This window comes from Phacochoerus africanus, chromosome 11, assembly GCF_016906955.1.
Source record: "Phacochoerus africanus isolate WHEZ1 chromosome 11, ROS_Pafr_v1, whole genome shotgun sequence".
In the NCBI taxonomy this organism is placed as follows: Eukaryota; Metazoa; Chordata; class Mammalia; order Artiodactyla; family Suidae; genus Phacochoerus; species Phacochoerus africanus.
In genome coordinates, this window is record NC_062554.1 from 85,293,208 (window position 1) to 85,314,889 (window position 21,682).

The 21,682-nt window shown below is 40.3% G+C and overlaps 1 protein-coding gene across 1 annotated transcript in view; it reads left to right on the plus strand.

The window, feature by feature from the left end:
• Positions 1-329: 329 nt before the first annotated feature.
• The window catches only part of TSPAN13 (tetraspanin 13), a 37,317-nt gene continuing 15,964 nt past the window's right edge, over positions 330-21,682 (plus strand). The window contains exon 1 of the mRNA XM_047752977.1: positions 330-657. Within this exon, the coding sequence (XP_047608933.1) occupies positions 595-657 (63 nt within the window). The 5' untranslated portion in view covers positions 330-594. The remainder of the gene's footprint in view (positions 658-21,682) is intronic.

Genomic DNA, 21,682 nt, shown 5'->3' on the forward strand with positions numbered 1-21,682 from the left:
GCTTCCTTCCTTCCTTCACAAGGTCAGGTGCTTAATTTTAAGATCTCGTTCAAAATGGTGCCACGTCACCCGCTGGGGCCAAGAACCGAGAGGTGCTGTCATCTTTCTCCTTGCCAGCGTGGATTTCGGTGGAGCGCCGCCCATTTCTCCTCACCTGCTCCCCAGGAAACAAGCAAGGTCGCAGTCACACATTCTAGCCTCGGGCACCCTCCCCCACCGCCTCCGCCCCTTCCCTCTCTCCCAGGGGCCGCTCCGCCCCTCCCGGATCCAAGCTAGCTGAGCGCATTTATTTGCATATTTCTACCTTTGTTCCCCGCCGGCGGCCAATCAGTGCGCGGGGCGAGGCGGGGGTGCTGGGCGAGGCTCGGGCTCCGGCTCCAGCTGCTGCGGCCGCAGGTCTCCGAGCGGGTCGGAGTCGCCGCGGGCGCGTAGCACACTGCAACCCCAACCCAAGCCCCGGGCTCCCCACCAGTGTCCCCGCTGCTGCCTCGCCTCGGCCAGGCCCCAAAGGCAAGGACAAAGAGGTTTTCCGGAGGCTCAGCCGGAGCCAGATTTTACCTGTAGAGGAGCCTGCCGGGAACCACAGGCTACAAGATGGTTTGCGGGGGCTTCGCTTGTTCCAAGAACTGCCTGTGTGCGCTGAACCTACTCTACACGGTGAGTATTCCAAGCCCATACCTCCTTGCCTGGGGGTTTGGCACCTGCTTGTGGGGTCTTTGGCTTCCCTGTCTGGCCAACGACTCTCTCACTTCATCCTGCACCCCCTTCCCGTCTTCCCACGCTCTGAGCGCCCTCGGCCTCGCCATCACTCCCTGCCAGGGACCGGGAGCCGGCGATTGTCGCAGTCTCTTCCTCTCATTGTGAAGCCGCCGTCTTTCTGGCTCACTGGCCGCGTCTCAGCCACATTGCTCTTCCCCAACCCCCTCGCCCACCGCCTTGTTTTTCAGTCTTTTGACCAGACCTCCCCTCTTTCCCATACGTATCCCTTCTGCAACTCGCTTTTGGCTTTCCAAAGCCATCTGAGGCGCATTCGGAGGCGGGGGAGCCGCCTCGGATTTGAGGACAGTTTTGGAAAAATATCTTGATCTGAAACTGACAAGGCGGTCATATGGATGGTTTTCGTTTTAAGCTGTATGTGCGCCTGTGATTTTAATTGGGGCCACCCAGTAGGTTCTCAGGATATCCGCAGCTTCCGAAGTTTGTTTCGTGCTTACATAAAGGAATGTCTTTTTTGGAGAATAGCGGGCGCGGGGGTGGGGGTGGGGCGAAGGGGAGTTGTGCTCATACCTGATGATTTTTCCATGCGTTTCCCTTTTTATCATATCCAAACTCCATTTTAAGCGAAATTCTCCAGTAAATAAGCGAGCCTCCACCCAAGTTTCCTTCCCTGCCAATCAGCTTGGGCTTTTTAGTTTTAACCCTGCAGTCTACCTTTGTGATTTTTTGAGGGGCAATTCTGGGTGAACGGGAGGATGGGAGAGTAGGTTGACGTTTATGGATTGCCTGTCACGTCCCAGGTTATACGCATAATTTCGTTACTTTTTCTAAAGTCATTCGAGGCAAGGGTTTTGTCTAAATTTTGTAATAAGGTAATAGACCAAAAAGGGTTTTAGTAAGTTTACGTAGCTGGTAGTTGGGGAGTCAGGAGCGGAACCCAGGCGGTAGGATCCAGATCTTTCCACAGGCTTCTTTACCAGGTGCAAGAAACTTAGCTTCTGTCATCATCTCTCCGTCAGTCTTGCCCCCTTCTATAAATACACCTGGCGTTTTGCAGCACCCACCCTGAAAACAAACCCAGCTCCTCTGCATTAGCAAAGAGCTAGGCCATCTGTGCAAGCTTAGGTTACATCCTTGAATTGGGGAGCCTGCCTTGTGGTCAGCAACAGGAGAGAGAGGCCGGGTCATTTTACAATTACTGTTCCTTTGTATGTGAACATAATTGCAAAGCTTTGAAAACAAGACCTAAACCGGAATAAAGTATGTTTTTCTGGCTCGTTCATAGGAATCTAATCAACATGTCACTAATGATAGACTTGAGAAAAATTCTAGAATTCTTGGTGATTCATCTTCATGTAATTAGAGATCCATGTCGAGTTTCAGATCAGAATCCACCTTTGTCTCACTTGAAGCATGCCTATCACCTTGATGATTTATTAAGTAACTGGTGACCAATTCTCCAGGCATTTTCTTCTGTTAGCATGAATGGCCTGCTTAGAACTTCACATTCCCAATTTTATGCTCTGACTTCTGCCGCCACCCCCACCCCACATGATTTAGTCACCTGTTTGCTCGACATTTTACCTTGTAGTATCTGCTGACACACAGTAGAATGTCTCCTTTGCGTACTTATTTGACTGAGGGGGATCTACATAGATGAATGTGTCCAAAGGCAAGTTATTTTTAAATCTAGTTCTTTTGCTTTCAGGATATGTCATTTTTAGTTGTATTTACGTGTTTCAGGAAAGCAAGGAGAAAGGTGATTTTGAAGGAACATACTGAGACTTTTATATCCTAAATTACTGACCTTCATAATGTATTGATTTAAATAGCTATGTGGTAAAACTTAATTGGAAATTCATGGGACTATACAGATGATTAGCCCTTTTAAATCTTAGGCTTTTTGGAAAAAGGAACTATGTTAAAATGAATTCGTGTCTACTGCTTATACATTGTGAACAAGCTTAAATGACTTAACTAGTTTAAACTGGAAATGAATGAAACGTCAGTGTTGAACCAGGTCTTAAATGGATGGTGAAAATGTGCCATTACTATTATTTAGATTCTGTATCTTCCCTGGTCTCACCTCAGCATTTTAAGATGTGAAGTGGTTGGGGGCAGGTTAAACACTTGGGAGACATTTCTTTTTTAAGTCTGAATAGGAAGACCCTTTAGAGGTTCCAATCCCACCTGGGTCACTGCCTCTGAAATATGCTCAAAGGCATGGGATTGGATCTGATATCATAACTAGAATTGCATATGGGAGTGGCAGGTGTAAAGGCCATTGCCTGGTTATCGCTCTCGTGTTGAAGTGTTTTCTTGAGGCATTTAGGATTTGACCAGCCTAACTGTCTACATGCTCAGGTGGCCTGCTAATGATCTTGAGATAAGAACAGAATTTGTGACGATTCTAGAAAGCATGTCATTAAAATAGAGTGGATGGAACATCCCTCAAACTTGTCATGGACTTTTGATCACTAGCCAAAGGGGTGGCTGAATTTTGTTGTTGTTTGTGTGTTGGTTGTTTTAATTAATAGAATCCCTAGTTCTGAACAACTCTAAATTAGTGCAGTGAATATCAACAGTTTATAGATAAGGAAGGAGAGGGAGAAGCTATGGTCTCTCCATGTCCCTTCATGGTGTTAGAAGAAAGAGAATGACTTGCTCTACAACTTCCTACATTATGTCTCTTCACTTGACACATACTTGTATGTGTATGGTTCATATAGCCATGAACCAAACTGGGCTTTAAAATCAATATGCCTGGAATTCCCATCATGGCTAACAAACCTGACTAGTATTCATGAGGACATGGGTTTGATCCCTGGCCTCACTCAGCGGGTTATCTCATTGCCATGAGTTGTGCAGACGCGGCTCGGATCCTGCATAGCTGTGGCTGTGGCATAGGCCGGCAGCTACAGCTCCGATTTGACCCCTAGCCTGGGAACTTCCGTATGCCATGGGTGTGGCCCTAAAAGGAAAAAAAAAAAACCAAAATCAAAATGCCTTATGAAGCCTCTTTTTCATTCGCCATCTTCTCTATATATGATCTCAAGAGCTTAATTCAGTCAGTGAACACTTGCCTACTGTGTGCATTCTGCTGAGAACTGTGGGAAATGATAAACACATGTGAAGGTAAATACCTACTCTGAAGACAGGATCTGGTTGGGATTTAGGGAGTGGGAAAATTAATGCTATACAAGGGAAGGACTGACTTTAAGTGCCATTACATTTAGGCACCTTCTCCAACTCTGTGGGTTGGAGAAGGTATGATTGAATGGGGGAAAGGTAGAAGTAGCTCAGGTCTTTTTGACACTGTTCAGGATATAAATACAAGTGAAAACTGCTTGAGGAAAATGGTCGATTTTATTTTTAATAGTTTATTTTAAAATAATTTTGAAAAGATTTTGACAAAAAGTGAAAAATAGCTTAAAAAGTCATTCCTAGTGATTTGTGGGGGATTTTAGGAAGTATGAAATAAATGTTTTATTAAAATATGTAAATATTTTGAAGATTTAAAGTATATTTTGTGCTTTTTAAGCAGAGAAGAAAAGAACTTCTGGGAATTGCACAGCTATTTTTATATATGTGTGTATGAATAGTTTTAATTAAGAATCTAAGGAACAAAAAATAACTTGTGGTCTAAAAATGAGAGGGGTAATATCAGAAGTTTTATTTCTTATTCTATAATTCTTTGAAAATCTAGGTATGTTTCCTTTTTTTTTGGCATTATTGTTTTCTGTACCTTTGGTTGCTTTGAGAAAAAAACTCCATGCATCACAAATTATACTGATTGTGGCCTAGAGACTAAGGATCCAGCATTGTCACTGCTGTGGTGCAGGTTTGATCCCTGGCCTGGAAACTTCCACATGCCATGGGCACGGTCAAAAAAAAAAAATTTTTATGCTCATTTACATTTCTTCTAAGGCGTATATTTATTTGCTTTTTAGGTATCTCTGAAATTGAAATTGTCATAAAATAGATTAAAAAAAATATTAGAAAATGTGTCTATATAGTCTATAGAGAGAAAAAGAATTGAATTCAGAAAGAAAACCTAAGTTTGAATACCAGTTTTACAATTTGCTTGGAATTTAACCTTGGGCAAATGTCTCCATCTGAGCTTCAGGTTTTTTGTTTGTTTGTTTGTTTGTTTGTTTTAATGTGTAAACTGGTGATGATATTTTTCCTTCTTCTCTCAAGGGGTTGTTAGAATAAAATGAGAGAATGCAGATAAATGCTTTGCATCCGTTATAGAAAAAAAAATAAGTTGTTACAGCTTTGTTGAAAAAGTTGAATTGTTTTACATTTCTGAATTACAAACCTGTTGGTTAAATGAAAAAGTTTTCAAGCTATTGGAATTTTGAATGCTTCCAGGCTGGTGTTAACCTAAGCAGGCCCTAAGGAGGTAAGAGTTCATACCCTCGAAATAGTAATGTTAATCTTTCAGTTGTAAGAAAAAAGTGACTGAGCTGTGAGTATAAATTTGTGAGTATAAATTTGGAGTGATTTACCTGTACATTTTTTGGAGTACAATTCAGGTCAGTATAGTGCTGGAAAACTATAATTTTGTTAAGTTTCCACTCCACAATAAATAAAAAACAGTAGTAATTCAGCCAAAGAAAAATTACTTAACTGTTACTGCTTTCAAAGTACTGTATTTACCATTTTTCAAAATTCTCATTCATCATTTTTCAAACTATTCTTATTTAATATTTTATTTTATTGTTTTTGTCTTTTTTTTGGGGGGGGGGCTGCACCTACAGCATATGGAGGTTCCCAGTCTAGGGGTCAAATCTGAGCTGTAGCCCCTGGCCTACACCACAACCGTAGCAACGTGGGATCTGAGCCGAGGCTTTGACCTACACACCACAGCTCATGGCAACGCCAGATCCTTAACCCACTGAGCGAGGCCAGGGATTGAGCCCTCGTCCTCATGGATATTAGTTGTGGTTCCCACTGAGCCACGATGGGAACTCCTTATTTAATATTTTAATGTGTGGTCAGGTTTATGTTATTTCTCTCAGCTTTTGTTCAGACTACTCAGTGAATTTAAAATATTTAAGTGGCTGCTGAATATTTAGTTGCATTTTGAATTTATTTATTTATTTTTTTCTCTTGCTGCCTTTATTTATTTATTTATTTATTTATTTATTTTTTGTCTTTTTGCCATTTCTTGTGCCACTCCCTCGGCATATGGAGGTTCCCAGGCAAGGGGTTGAATAGGAACTGTAGCTGCCAGCCTACACCAGAGCCACAGCAACGCGGGATCCGAGCCGCATCTGCAACCTACACCACAGCTCACAGCAACGCCAGATCCTTAACCCACTGAACAAGGGCAGGGACCGAACCCGCAACCTCATGGTTCCTAGTCGGATTCGTTAACCACTGCGCCGCGATGGAAACTCCTGCATTTTGAATTTAAAAATGATTCTCTATTTACAGAACCTGGAATTTTCACATGATGCTGTTGAGCTGATATTTATAGTAGGCCTTTGTGCCAAATATATTTGTGAAATTTTCCAACTTTTGAATTTAAAACAGAGTAACAAAAATGTGCCATTTATGTCATTTCTCACTTGAAATGAGGTTATTGACTTTCACAAAGTTTAACAGCATAATTAAGAGGCTTTTACAAAGAAAATTTATTTTGGGAATAATTATATTTCAGCCTATATTTGAAAAGTGAGATTCGAATGTCTTAGCAGGTTGAATTTACATACAGTTTTATTTTATTTATTTATTTTTATTATTTTTTTGTCTTTCTGCCATTTCTTGGGCCGCTCCCACGGCATATGGAGGTTCCCAGGCTAGGGGTCTAATCAGAACTGTAGCCACCAGCCTATGCTGGAGCCACAGCAATGCCAGATCCGAGCCGCATCTGCAACCTACACCATTGCTCACGGCAATGCCAGATCCTTAACCCACTGAGCAAGGCCAGGGATCGAACCTGCAATCTCATGGTTCCTAGTCGGATTTGTTAACCACTGAGTCACGACAGAAACTCCTACATACAGTTTTAGATTATTTAAAAGTAGGCCACCGTCACTTAAACTACACAGAATTACTAGTGGACGGGCTAGTTTTAGTTCCTTTTCCTTATCACATTTCACCTGAGTTGATCCTCCACATTTTCTTATCACTATGAAATGAATAGTTCAGACCCATTTGTATGTAATAATGGATGAAAACTCTCAGAGCATAAACCCAAATTCCTTAGCATGTCAGCCAAGATCTTTCACCATCTGCTCCTCCCATTGCATCTCTCTACATATTTCAGCCCCAGAGGATTCCCAAGACACTTTGCCCTTTGTTGCCTGTCTTTGCAGATCTTCTGCTCTTGGCCTCCTAACTTAGAATACCTTGCTTGGTCTTTGCAAAGTTCCTCAGATAAAACCTCCTGTTTCTTTAATCATAAGGAATTATTTCCTTAAATTTTCTCTTGGGAATCTTAATGCTTGAGTGTCACTGTAGATGAATTCAATCAGGATTCACGGAGGGGGGAGGCATATGATTTTAAAATAAAGCAAAACAAAACAAAAATCCCTTTTGCTTCCTAGATAATTCTAAATTACTTGTCAGGGTTGAGAACCAGTGTTGTGTAAGATTTTATTTTACTCTGCCTTTGCCATTAACCATACCAGTGCTTCATATTGTAGATAGATTGTGTTTGCTTTCTCCAGCTAGACCATTCACCTTTTGTTAGCAGAGATCATAGCTTTCTCTTTGTTGTATCCTTTAGTTAGTAGCATTTTTTTTTTAAAGCACAGTGCTTATACTCTTTAAATACTTATTGAATTTGCAGAATTGGCTGCTCCCTTTTCACCAGAAGTAAAATGTACCTAATGAAAACTTGCATAAACATGACAATTTGATCAAAATGAGATCTAGATGATAGCCAAATGTTTTTAAAACATGGAAGTTAGCATTATTTTAAAAATAATAAATAGGAATTACTTCCATCTACTGTAGAATCTGTTTCTTGAAATATTCTTTTTTTCTCCTACTGTTGGCCAGTCTTTTCTATATGTCTAGGTTTTCCCGTGAATAGATCAATTTCCCATAAAATTGTACTACAATCATAGTTGGCTAGGATTCTTTATATTATTAGACTAATATTATTAGTCTAATATGAATGTATTATAAGATGAACCCAAATAATATTTGTTTTATTCATTCCAATAATATTAATTGAGCATAAGTAGCAATGAGCAAAACCAACCAACATATCCTGCCTTCATTGATCGTACATTTTGGGGGAGGATAGATGGTAAGCAAATAAGTAAATCATGTTAGAAGGTAAAATGCTGTGGAGAAAAATGGAGTAAGAAGGATGAAGAGCAGTGGGGAGGGGAGGATCGGGGCATATTTCTATATATGGTGGTCCGGATTAGCCTGCTTGGGAAGATGATCGTGGAGCAGAAGCTTGAAGGAGAGGCAGGACAGACATCTAGGGAAAGTGTTTCCGGTCAAGGCAGTAGCCATTGAAAAGATCCTGAAGGAGTGTTCCTGGTCTGTGCAAGGGACAACAGAGTGAGCAAGGGGTGGAGTGGTTGGAAATGAGTCAGAGAGTTTCTGGGGCCCAGATTGAAGGACCTTGAGAGCGCCGTCAGGACTTGAGCTTTTACGCCAAGGGAAATGGGGAGCCATTGGTGGCTTTGGGCCTGATACTTAGAAATTTGTCTGGCTCCTGCATCGAGGATAGATTATAGATGGCAACAGTAGAAGCATTGAGATCACATGTAAGGCTATTGCAGTAATTTATGCAAAGATGATGGCTGTTTAGACCAATATGATAGCAGGGGAAGTAAGAGAAATAGATTTTCTCAGTGTTTTGATGGTGGTGCCAATATAATTTCCTGATGGATGAGCATGAGATGTGAGAGAGACCTGTAATAAATTATTTGTGATTATAGCCTCAGCCGCTGGCTGGCTGGATCTGCTATTAATAGGAATGGGGGAAGACTGGGGATGGAGCGGGCTTCAGGAGGAAAATAAGGGGTTCAGTATTTGATGTGATGCTGATCGGATACCCAAGTGAAGATGTCAGATTGCAGGCAGAATAGCAATGGGAGGGAATAGCTGGAGGTTTTAGGTTCAGGGAGCCATCGATGTAGAGATATATGTAGAATTGCTGCTGGATGAAATGAGCAAGTTAGTGAGGATGGCTGGAGAAGGGCAGTGGTTTGTGAAGTGAACCAAGGACATGCTTATGATAGCTGTTTTGGGAGACAATGAAGAGATAGCAGAGCAGCCCGAGAGGGAATGGCTGGTCACGTAGGAGGAAAACCTGGTAGAGGTTTGTGTCTTAAAAGCCAAAGGTACCTCATTTTAAGGAGGCAGAATTGAACATCTGTGTCAAATGCTGCTAAATAAGATGAGGACTGAGATGTGATTCTGGAATTGATCCATGAAGAAGTCATTGGAAAAAGCAATTACCCTTTTATTTTGTCATATGATTGACTTTATGTCCCTAAGCAAAAAGGACCATGTCCCAGTCAATTTTTGCCTTCCTAAATGCCCAGCACAGCCTTGGTATATGGTTGATCTGTAGTTCATTGAATGAAGGAATCAGTGCAGGGCTCTTGTGCCCATTATGCCACTTCTTGTCTCCCAGAATTGCTGCAAAGAAGGAGGGGGTAGGGTGGGGTTGACACTTTGTTGGTAGCTGGGAATGTCATCTCAAACTAGTTACCTTTAGAAAATGGCAAGTCCCAAACCCTTCTGATTTTCTCTATATAATTTCTTCCCAGCAGGTATTATATACTGTGTGTTTTGTGTCTTGTAGGTATAAAGCAATTTGCTGGGCACCAAGGAGAATATAGAGAAGAAAAATATGTGATAAAAGCGCCTTAGCCTTCCTTGTGTCATTTGAGGAATGAAAATGAAACAAAGAACTGAGGTCTTGGCTTCAAGACTAAATGTCTGGATATTTAGCAATATCTAGATTATTTATAGAATTTTCAAATTTCCATCCAGATGTTTGGCATTAGTGAAATGCTTGATTATTCCTGAATTGTTCTTCAGTTTTCCATAGAAGAAGTTCAGAGGGAGAGTTCAGTGTTCAAGTGTAATTCCTCATCATGACTGTTGAAGCATGGAAAGGGAAGATAATGTGGGGTCTTTGTTTTTAGGTATCTCTGAAGGCTGTGATATATTTTGATGGTATAGTCCTTTTAAGTCTTATTACTGTGTTTTAAGTTTCTAATCCTCCGCTATTATTACAACTTTTCTCCTGCTTTAGTGGGACAAAACTTTTTTTTTTCCTCTTCTGCTTTTTAGGGCCCCACCCGCTGCATATGGAGATTCCCAGGCTAGGGGTTAAATCAGAACTGTAGCTGCTGGCCTACACCACAGCCACAGCCACAGCAACGCAGGATCTGAGCCGCATCTGCGACCTATACCACAGGTCACAGCAACGCCGGATCCTTAACCCACTGAACGAGGCCAGGGATCAAACCATATCCTCATGGATCCTAGTTGGGTTCCTTACTACTGAGCCACGAATAATTTAACTACAAAATCGAATCCAGCTTTTTCAAAGGTTTTGCATTCTTCTTTCATCCTCAGAGCAGTTCACTTACCCTGGTAGAATTTGGATGCTCAGAAAAATGTAGCTTTTCTAGAAATGATTCAAGTCTGTCTTTGCATCTTGTTTCTGGTTGTATAGACAAAGAATGATCTGGAACCCCCTTAGGCTGGATTTCTTTCCCCTAAATAAGCTTTTGCTTATACCTAAAGCATGACGAGTCAAATCATGAGCTCTTTCATTCAGCAGTGTATTTTGAGTACTTCTGCTCCAGGTACTTAGCCAGGTGCCAGGAAAATCAGATCAACATGTGCTTTGATTGTATAGCACTCAAAGCGTAGAGGACTCATTAGAAGAATTCAAAGTATGACTGGAGTTGGGAATAGTGGCTAATGAATTACCTCCAGAGGTAATACAGGCCCTTCACATTCTTGGATTTGGCAGCCTGGGATTTGGACTTTATTCTTAGATTAGAAACAAACGATAGCCAGCCTGGAAATGACCTGATTTCACTGACTTAAAATAAAAGACCATCAAAGACCACCATGTGACGAAAAGAGTCCAGATGCAGGTAAAAGAAACCAAGCTACTGCTGCTCAAAAATAGTAAGTGTTATATTTTCATGTAGCATCTACAAGTAGGTAGTCTAGAGCTGGTGCACAATTCAAGCATGTTTCCAAGGTCCCAGTTTCCGTCTGTTTTCTGTGACTTCCTTGTCATCCAATTACATCTGCAGCTCTAGGCATTTTGATTTGTTCCAGGCTGAAGGAAAGCTGTTGCTGTAATAAAATGCTTTTCCTTGTAAAACTCTGTATGTGTGTTTTGGAACAGTTTTATTGAGATATTCATGACATACAATAAGCTGCACATATTTAAAATGTAAATTTAATAAAATTTTGACACCTGTGAACCCTTATCACATTCAAGCCCTTGAACATATCATCACCCCCCCCACACCCCCACCCCCTGCCAAAGTTCTTATTCTCCTTTGTAATTCCTCCCTCTTGCCACACAACCTCTGTTCCCAATCTGCAGGCAATCACAGACTTCTCAGCAGTAAAGGTGAGGCGAGTTTGGTAGAAGGGTCTTCGCAGGAGACAGATGGCCTAGGATATTTCTCTGGCTCATGGATTCCTGTTTGTTTTGTCCTTAGAGTAAAAAGGTTGAAGGAGGTCTTGTAGGCTAAAAGGGAGTGGTTGTTTTTGTTTGTTTGTTTGTTTGTTTGTGTTTGTTTTTGACAAGGTGCTGGATTGAGAGTTAGTCTAGATGGGGAAGGTGGTCACAGTGGTGAAGGTGGAGTCCCTGCTAATTTGCAAGTATTTAAAAATTGATGATAAAGACTTGCAAGGTGAAGCTTGTATTAACCAGAATTCTTTCTAAGTTATAAATGAACTTAAAAGAACATGTTGGTGCAATAGCACAAACTCTTAAAAGGATGTAATTGGGAGAGCCGGTAATTGAATGACAAAATATGGCTGGATCAAGGGGCTCAGAAAAGGTCAGAACTCTCTTGTTCCTTCTACCCACTTCTCAGCCCAGCTTACCTCTGGGTAGATTCTTTTTGAGGCTGGAACTTTGCATGTGCAAAATGGTCACTAGCAGAATCAGTTTCTCTCTTTTTTTGGCTGCACCCTTGGCATGCAGAAGTTCCTGGGCCAGGGATTGAATCCATACCATGGCAGGGACAATGCTGGATCCTTAATCCACTGAGCCACCAAAGAACTTCCAGAATCAGTTTTAATTGTCCTTATAGCTTGCTGTACCAGAGGAACCCCTCCCCCCTTTTTTCTTTTAATATTCCTACAATTTGACTCTCTTGGTTTATGGACCCAATCCATGGACCAATGACTGTGGATAAGAGGATGAGCAACTGTGATTGCTGCTAATAGTGTTTAGAAGGGGCCAGTGAGACATTATAATAACAGTTTTATACGAAATGTATGGGAGTTCCTGTCGTGGCACAGTGGTTAACGAATCTGACTAGGAACCACGAGGTTGAGGGTTCGGTCCTTGCCCTTGCTCAGTGGGTTAACGATCCAGCGTTGCTGTGAGCTGTGGTGTAGGTTGCAGACGCGGCTCGGATCCCACGTTGCTGTGGCTCTGGCGTAGGCCGGCAGCTGCAGCTCCATTCGACTCCTAGCCTGGGAACCTCCATATGCCACGGGAGCGGACCAATAAATAGCAAAAAGACAAAAAAAAAAGAAAGAAATGTATGTGCTGGCTTATAAAAACACCATGTGTCCCCTACGGAGATCATTCTTTCTCTGAGCAGGAATTTGTCGTGTTTTTCTATTCCTAAATCTAGAATGTTCTAGCAACTCCTCCATCATTTGAAAGGCTTACTGTAGTGATTTAATGCTTCAACACCTACTTAGGCTGGATTATAAAGAACATCATGGGAGTTCCCAGTGTGGCTCTGCAGTAATGACCCTGACTAGTATCCATGAAGACACGGGGTTTGATCCATGGCCTTGCTCAGTGGGCTAAGGATCTGGCATTACAAGAGTGTGGTGTAGGTCACAGATGTGGCTTGGATCCCATTTTTGCTGTGGCTGTGGTGACCCTTAGCCTGGGAACTTCATATGCCATGGGTGTGACCCTAAAAAAAAAAAAAAAGAACATCATGCAGAAGCATATTTTTTGGCATTGTATGTATCAATCCAGGAAGTGCATAAATAATGTTTATTGAACAATTTTATTTGCTAGAATTATCTCAAAGATAAAGACTTCATCCTGAGAAACATTTCTTGCTCCCCCACTCCAGGCAATGCCCTATGTGCTTGTGTATGAATGTAGGTGTGTGACAAGTTTTCTAGGCTGGGTAAAAGGAAAAAGCACAAAATGAATAAATACAGATTTTGTAGTTGACTAACAGGAAGGTCATGTGAGTGAGGGCCTTATTTATACATGACTATGTAACCGCCAGGTTTCCTAGGGCTTAAGTTACAGAATTGCAAGTCAAACTTCCGTCAATCTGACTACAAAGCAGGAACTGTAATTTCTTATGCATTATAATATTGCCTCTCATTGTTAAAAATTACTTAACTGTGGTGCTAGGCATGGCGAGATCGTCCTGCAGGGAGAAAGAAATGCACCAGACAGAAAGTTTGCCACACTTCTGCCTCTGTCATTGGGCATGTCATTTTGCTACTCTGATTTATCACCTATAAAGTGAAAGGGTGAGGTCAAGACTACTGGTCAGTAGCTTGGTGCTACAGGCGCTCTCCATCAGCATCCATCCGTGTGCACAGCAGTTGTTTTGTAACCACCTCCTTTATTAAGGATTTGCCTGGGGAAACCTGCCAGTTGCAGACGCTTTTCTAATCTTGCTTTGGTGTGCCTTTTCATTTAACTTTTGTCCTCTCTCTTTTGAAAGCTCTTTTTCTATGGTCACTTTTCTTTGTTTTAAAGAGAAAACAGGAAAGGTCAGAGCTTCCTTCTCATAATAAACATCGCTATCAACAAGTTAACAGATCCATACTTTGTTTTTATCAGCGTTCTGCCTCCCAAAGGAAGGAAACTATTTGTCATAGGTCTAAATTTACTTTCTATCACAATTGGTCTCATAAGGAAACTGTTGTTATTAAACAAAAGATTCTTGAGGCTCCTTTGTCTACCAAGTTCTAGTGACAAACAGGATTTTTAATTATACAGTTAGAATTAATTCTATGGGACTCAATAATTTTTATATCACTGGTTTTGGAAGACCATTCTCTTCAAGATTACAAACATCATAACATGCAATTACCACTACTCAGAAATAAATTGCTTTATTATTATCGTTCAAATGTTCCTTCTTAGTAAGTTAAGAAACACTGATAATCATATCTCAGTGGAGGCATGTCATGAACCTTTAGGTGTTATTTCTAATTGAAAGTTAATTATGAGTAATAGGGGGATTTTTGATACAGTGTGTTAGAAATAGCAGTCACACACAAGAAATCATTTATGTTGTTTTCTTTTTTTGTTAAAAATACCTAAACCTATTTTTGGGGGTTATCAGAAAATTGAGTCACTTAAATACATTCATGCTTTGACAGTTTCCCTGTTATGGTAATAAGTGGAAAATTTGTTTTGGAGTGGACAGTTAAATCCTCTTCTGTTCCATGTTACAGATGAGAATGTGTATTTGTGTGTGTGCATGTAGGAGTTGGCTACCAGAAGGGGATGACAAGAGGGTGGGTCATTGTTTACATGGAGTCTGATCCAGTGTGACAGATCTAGAACTTTGCTTTCTGTTATCAACACATCATGGTTATTCAACAGATTATTGCCTCCTGCCTTCAGGTTTATTACACCTTCCTTTGAAAGCCTTCCATTTTCCTAAATGGGAATTAGAAATTATTGAAGAGAATGTGGACAGTACCTGGAGATGCCCAGATGGGAACTAATGTGAAATATTTCAGAGACAAATGAGAATATCTTAATATGAGTGGTTGTGTTTGGGGACTAGTTGGAACAAAGGCTGAATGAGGAAAGTTAAACCAATTTACGGAGGAAAGCAGGGCAGAAGAATTTAGTATTGGTGGTCTGGTAAGAAAGGGACTATTAAATTTTCAGGCTACTTTTTTTTTGGCTGTATCCATGGCATGTGGAATTTCTGGGGCCCGGCATGGAACTGGGCCACAGCGGTGGCAATGCTGGAGTCTTAACCTGTTGAGCCACCAGGAAACTCCTTCAGGCTACTTTTAACTATGAAATGTTTAATATGCAGAGAAAACATTATGGTATACTCTTGTGAGTGCAACAGTCTGACTTCATAAATGCTAGTGTTTTGCCATGTGTCTCCCTCTTTAAGAGGTTAAAAGGCATAGTACAGCTAAAGGCCACTCTCCATCACCTTTCCTCACCCCCACCCCAAAGTACTCACTGTCCTAAAATCAACATATGTCATTTCCAGGCATATATATCTATATATCTGTATCTATATCTATATATATAATCTGTTATCTGGCATCTATATATATATGCCAATTTGATCTGTTAATCAACCACAAAGAATATATAGTGTTTTTGTGTTTGCAAATTCAAGTAAATGGTTTATTTTATCAGTATTTATATAGTTTGTTTCATTTTTGTGTTTGGAATTTATAGATTTAATAGTAATAGATCACTTGTAGTCTACTGTGTGGTCCCTACCAGAATTTGTGAATTCCCCAGTCATGGTATTTGAAATTGTTTTCTGTTTTATTTTTTACTATTACAAAAAAGGCTGCAGCAAAATCCTGATATATGTATGTCTGGTTGGGGACATGGGTATTTTTCTCAGACATTAACCTAGAAGCAGAATTGCTGGTTTAGTAAGAGATGCATATCTCTTTTTTAGGTGCTGCCAAATTGTTCTGTAAAGTGGCTTAATTTTTGCCAATCTAGTGAATGTGAGATTTGCTATGAAGTTCACTAATGAATACCTCATTGTTCTAATTTTTGTTTTTCTGATGTGTAAGGAGATTTAACAAATTTTATGTGTTTATTGGCCTTTTGGATTCTTCTTTGTGAACTACCTTTCATTCCCTTTGACTTTTTTTTTTTGGCCTCATCCAAGGCATGCAGAAGTTCTGGGGCCAGGGATCGAACCTGTGTCACAGCAGCAGCCCAAGCCGTAGCAGTGACAACACTGGATCCTAAACCTGCTGAGCCTCCAGGGACTCCACCTTTGACCACTTTTAAGTGTGCTTTTTTGTCCTTTTAAATTGATTTGTATATGTTTCCAGCACCTATAGCTATCTTCCCCTAGGCATATCCTACATGTCTGCTGTTTTTTTATTATATAGAATTTAACAGTCTTAATGTGAAATGTAATGTGGTGGGCAAGAATATGGACTCTGCAGCCAGCCTGGATTCATATCCCAGTTCTATTGTTTCCTTACTGTGAAACTTTGGAAAAGTTTAACATTTCTGTGCACAACTTCCCTGTCTAGAAAATGGAGGCAACAGTACTACCTACTTCTTAGGGTTGTTGTGAAGAGTAAGTTAATAAATGTAAAACACTTCGGACATTTCCTTGCATATAGTAAATACCATATTCGTATTATGCATGCCCTTTGGGGGGCTCGTTTGAGAAATTTTTCTTTAACCATGAAGTCAAAACATTTTTTGGTATTTTTTTATCCCCAAAGTTTAAGTTTTGCCTTTTTTGTTTAGGTTTTAAATCTATGGGGTAGGGTAAGGATTACTACTATTGTTTTTCAAAATGTGAAAATATTATTCTTCACAATGAAAGAGCTATTAATTTAAAGACTATTCTTTCCCTACTAATTTAGGATTCCATGTCTCTTCAAGCCTACAGTGTTGGCTTGTTTAGTTACTTGGTTTTGATTACCAAAGCATTACAATAAATTATGATGTTTGGATTATTTTTAACTTCTTTAGTTCTTTCAGTATTGTTTATATATTTAATTTTACTAATTAAAAAAAATAAAATACCTGAAAGATGTAGTCAGGCTCAGGCTTTGCAGAATATAGTGAAAAACAATAACAAAGACAGAACTTGGGACATTTAAATATAATCACTGACGAAAGTTGATTTGCCACTAGGAGCATCTTTCTCTTTTTGGCTGCACCTGTGCTGTAAAGAAATTCCTGGGCCTGGGATCAAACCTGCAGCACAGCAGTGACAACACCGGATGGAGTATTCCTTATGTATGGCAGCTGGTAACAGCATCGCTGGGCTGAGAATAAGTGCGGCAGACACAGGCTTTTCTTCTTTATCTTAAAAATGTTCCTAGCTTTTTGATGACATTTATTCTTCCATATAACTTAATGGATCATTGTATAAATTTTCACTCAAAATCCTACGGAGACTTTGACTAGGAATACATTGAATTTGTAGGCTAGATTGGAGGTGAATTGGTATTTCATTCTAATGTATATTCCCAGCATGAACATGATATAGCTCATCATTTAATTTAGGTGTATATATTTTTTATGTTTTTTTTTGTCTTTTTGCTATTTCTTGGGCCGCTCCGGAGGCATATGGAGGGTCCCAGGCTAGGGGTCGAATCAGAGCTGTAGCCGCCGGCCTACGCCAGAGCCACAGCAACGCGGGATCCGAGCTGCATCTGCAACCTACACCACAGCTCACGGCAACTCCGGATCCTTAACCCACTGAGCAAGGGCAAGGACCGAACCCGCAACCTCATGGTTCCTAGTCGGATTCGTTTACCACTGCGCCACGACGGGAACTCCTTTTTTATGTTTTTGAAATCATTTCAGTTTTCTCCATGGATTTCTTGTAATACTTCTATTAGATTTATCTATATGTACCTTGTATTTGGGGGGGGGGGCTCTATTACAAATGGCCTTTAAAGAAATACATTAAAAAATAGGGGGAGTTCCCGTCGTGGCGCAGGAGTTAACGAATCCGACTAGGAACCATGAGGTTGCGAGTTGGGTCCCTGCCCTTGCTCAGTGGGTTAACGATCCGGCGTTGCCATGAGCTGTGGTGTAGGTCGGAGATGCGGCTCGGATCCCGCTTTGCTGTGGCTCTGGCGTAGGCCGGCGGCTACAGCTCCGATTCGACCCCTAGCCTGGGAACCTCCATATGCCGCGGGAGCGGCCCAAGAAATAGCAAAAAGACAAAATAAATAAATAAATAAATAAAATAAAATAAAATAAAATTAAAAAAAATTAAAAAAAATAGGGGTTGCATCAGCATGCTGTTGATTTTTGTACATTGATCTAATTTCTAGCAACTTTTCTGGTTTTTACAAATTTAATAATATTCACAGTCTCTTGGATTTCCTGTGTAGAGAATCCTCTTCATTTGAGTGATGACCACTGTTTTCCCCTCATCTTTGTTCCATGTTCAGTTTTATGCAATGATTTAAGACCCCCACTCCAGTGCTCAATACAGGTGGTGAGAGATGGCACCCTTGTCTTATTCCTGAATTTCGAAGGAAAGGTTTTTCTGGTTTTATCATTTAGAATGATTTTTTTTGTAGGTTTTTTTTTTTTTTCATTTTTAAAAGTATTCCTGAAGTATAGTTGATATCTGCCATGCAATAAAGTGATTCAGTTGTACGTATACATACATCCATTTTTTTTCAGATTCTCTTCCCATATTGATTTGAGGTTTTTTTTTTTCGTCGTGCCCATGGCATGCAGAAGTTCCTGGGTCAGGGATTGAACCTGCACTACAAAAACAACCCGAGCTGCTGCAGTGCCCATGCTGGATCCTTAACCTGATGCACTGCCTGGGAAATCCCGTTTGGGGTTTTTGATAACTGTTCTTATTAGTTAAGGAAATTTGGGGGCATTTACTCTTGCTCTTTTTCTTAGAAATGATTTTGCTGAAGGACCTGTCAATTTTTTATTTTTAATGAAGGTTTATTTATTCTTCCTATTATATATTTCACTTCTTTCTGCTTTCTTTGGATTTGTTGTGTTTGGCTCTTTTTCATGTCTGTATTTTACAATAGGGTTTTGTTTTACCCATTTGGTTTTTATTCTCTGATCTTTTCAGTCCCTTTAAGCACAGTAATTCTAGTCTCATTGAGTTAGGCCTGTTACTTCAAGTTCTTGGGCACTCTAATCCTTTTCCTGTGTCTGTTACATCTCTCTCATGTAGATTTTTTTCTTGGGTGTTCTGTGATTTTTGAATAACAAAGTTTGTATTTTTTTTCTTTGGGAATGGTGTGAGGGCTGGGCTTCACAAGGATCCCTCCTGAGTCATTTTGAGTTTGCTTCCTTGCCTTTCCTTCCCTATATGCCATCACTGCTTGAGATCATCTTTTATTTGAAATGCTGGGCTTGGAGATTCCAGAATGCCTGGGTAGTGTACGTTTAGACTCCAAACATAGGCTTGGGGTTTCTTTTTCTTGTAGATTTTAAAGAGACTAAAGACGTCTTTGCTGTCTTCCTGGGTGTAGTGTTGTTTTCTATGACCTTTTACACTGAAAATACATCTTTCTGGAGGTTTAGATATGCCAGGGTCTTAGTTCCACTTCTCACTTCTTTCTGGTTTAAAACCCAAGTCCCTCCCCATTAGGGACTGTTTTGATCTGGGAATTTGTTCCCATCCTCATGGCCCCACAGCACCATTTGTATGCTTGCCATTTTGACTTTCATTTCTGCTTTCTTTTCTGGCCTATAGGAGTTTCCCTTCGTTTTTCTGTGCTCAGCTCTGTATTTAAAAAAAATGTTAAATCTTTCTCAGTAGTTTAAAGTATGTGTAACAGGAAGGATTCTGTGGTAACTCAGCTGCCCACGTTCCCAGAACACTATGGTATGACGAAAAGTACTCACTCCTCAAAGGTGTACATCCTAATCCTTAGAACCTGTGAATATGTGACCTTACATAGCAGAAGGGACTTTGAAGATGTGATTAAATTAAGCATCTTGAGTTGGGGAGATAATTCTAGATTACCTGGGGGAGCCTCATGTAATTACAAAGGTTCTTAGAAGAGGCATGTAGGTGACTTATACTCAGAGAAAGTGATATACTTAGGGAAGCAGGTTGCAGTCTGAGAAATTTGGAGATAGAGCAATGCTGGTTGTGAAGATGAAGGAAGGGGCTATGCAGGTCAAAGAGTGTAAGTGACTTCTAGAAGGTGGAAAAGGCAAAGAAATGGATTCTTCCCTAGAGCGTCCAGAAGGAATGAAGTCTTAGTGACACCACTAGCTTATCTTAGACCTGTGTTGGACTTCTGACCTCTAGCATTTCATTGCTGTGGTCAACAATAGGAAACTGATAGAGCCTCTCTAGTGTTTTTGGAGAGGTTCTAGTACTAGTAGTGGAGATAGAGTAAAATTGTATTAGAGACAAAATGATTGAACTTGGTGACGAATACTCTTGATAGAGAAAGATGTAGAAATGTTGCCTTTTTTTGTCCCCTACCTAGAAAAAAAATCAGAGTGGGGGATTCGTGAATGTGCTAGATAATGTTTTCAATAACAAAACAGTGCCTCATCTAAGATCCAGAACTCCTTATAGAAGTGATAAAGTGCTCCGCCCCTTTTACTTGTAGACCTTATTTTTCAAAAGGGAACAGATTGTCATTATCAGCAAGTCTGTAAACTGGGTAGCTGAGAGAGTTTTCTCATTTTGCTGAAAGGCTACTGTTGTAAATAAAGGAATTGGGGCAGTTTCTGTTGTGGCCCAATGGGTTAAGAATCCGACTAGTATCCATGAGGATGAGGGTTCAATCCCTGGCCTCACTCAGTGGGTTAAGGATCTGGTGTTGCCACCAGCTGCAGTGTAGGTCACAGATGTGGCTCAAATCTGGTGTTGCTGTGGCTGTCGCATAGGCTTACAGCTGCAGCTCCAATTTGACCCCTATCCTGGGAACTTACGTATTGTCGTGGGTGTGGCCCTTAAAAAAAAAAAAAAAAAGATTTGGTTTGGGAGCCAGTAGAGAGTCTGCTGACAGGCAGTACCTCACTCCAGGTACATAGTAGGAGTACATCGGTAGTTAAATATCAGGCAGCTTTCTGTAACAGATGTTCCTGACTTGTTCAGCTCCAGATGTGTGAATTGTTTGGGGTGTGCTATGCAGGCTGCTGTAAAAAATTTATCACAAATACACTGGCTGACAAACAACAGGAATTTATTCTAACAGTTCAGGAGACCACAATTTCTAAATCAAGTTGCTGACAGGGTTGCACTCTCTCTGAAGGCCTCAGGGAAGAACCTGTTCCTTGCCCCTTTGCCTCTTCTATCTTGTGGTGGCTGCCAGTGTTCCTTGGCTTGTGGTCACATCAACCTCTGCTTAGGTTTTACATTGTCTCCTCTCTATCTCTCTGATCTTCTGCTGCCTCTTTCTTAAAACGATGCTTGCGATGACATTTAGAGACCACTTGATAATAATCCAGGATGACCTTGTCCTTTTTAGACACTTCATTTAGTCATATCTTCTGCCATCTGATAAAATACTCATTCTTGTACTATATATGGTAAAAAGCAGTTAGGGTCGATTTTTCAATCTGCTATTTGCTCTTTTATGGTTTCTTTGCAGTCTTTGATTTAGTCTGTTTATCCATATTTTTTTTTTTTTAAATTGAAGTTTAGTTGATTTACCATCTTGTGTTAGGTCCAGGTGTACAGCAAAGTGATTCAGTTACACATATTACACACCCACACATGTATATATGTATTGGTTATTTTATATATAGTAGTGTGTATATATTAATCCCAAACTCCTAATTTATCCCCCCCCTTATCTCCTTTAGTAACCATAAGTTTGTTTTCTCTGTCTGTGAGTCTACTTCTGTTTTGTAAGTTAATTTGAATCATTTTTTTTTTTTTTAGATTCCACATTTAAGTGATATAATATGATATCTATTTTCCTCTAACTTACTTCACTTAGTATGATAATCTCTGGGTCCACCCATGTTGCTGCAAATATTTGGATTTTTTTTTTTTTTTATAATCATTCTCTTCTCTGCCCTACTTGGTGAAAATCTCTAATGTAGCAATGATTTGTCCTATTGTAATGTTTC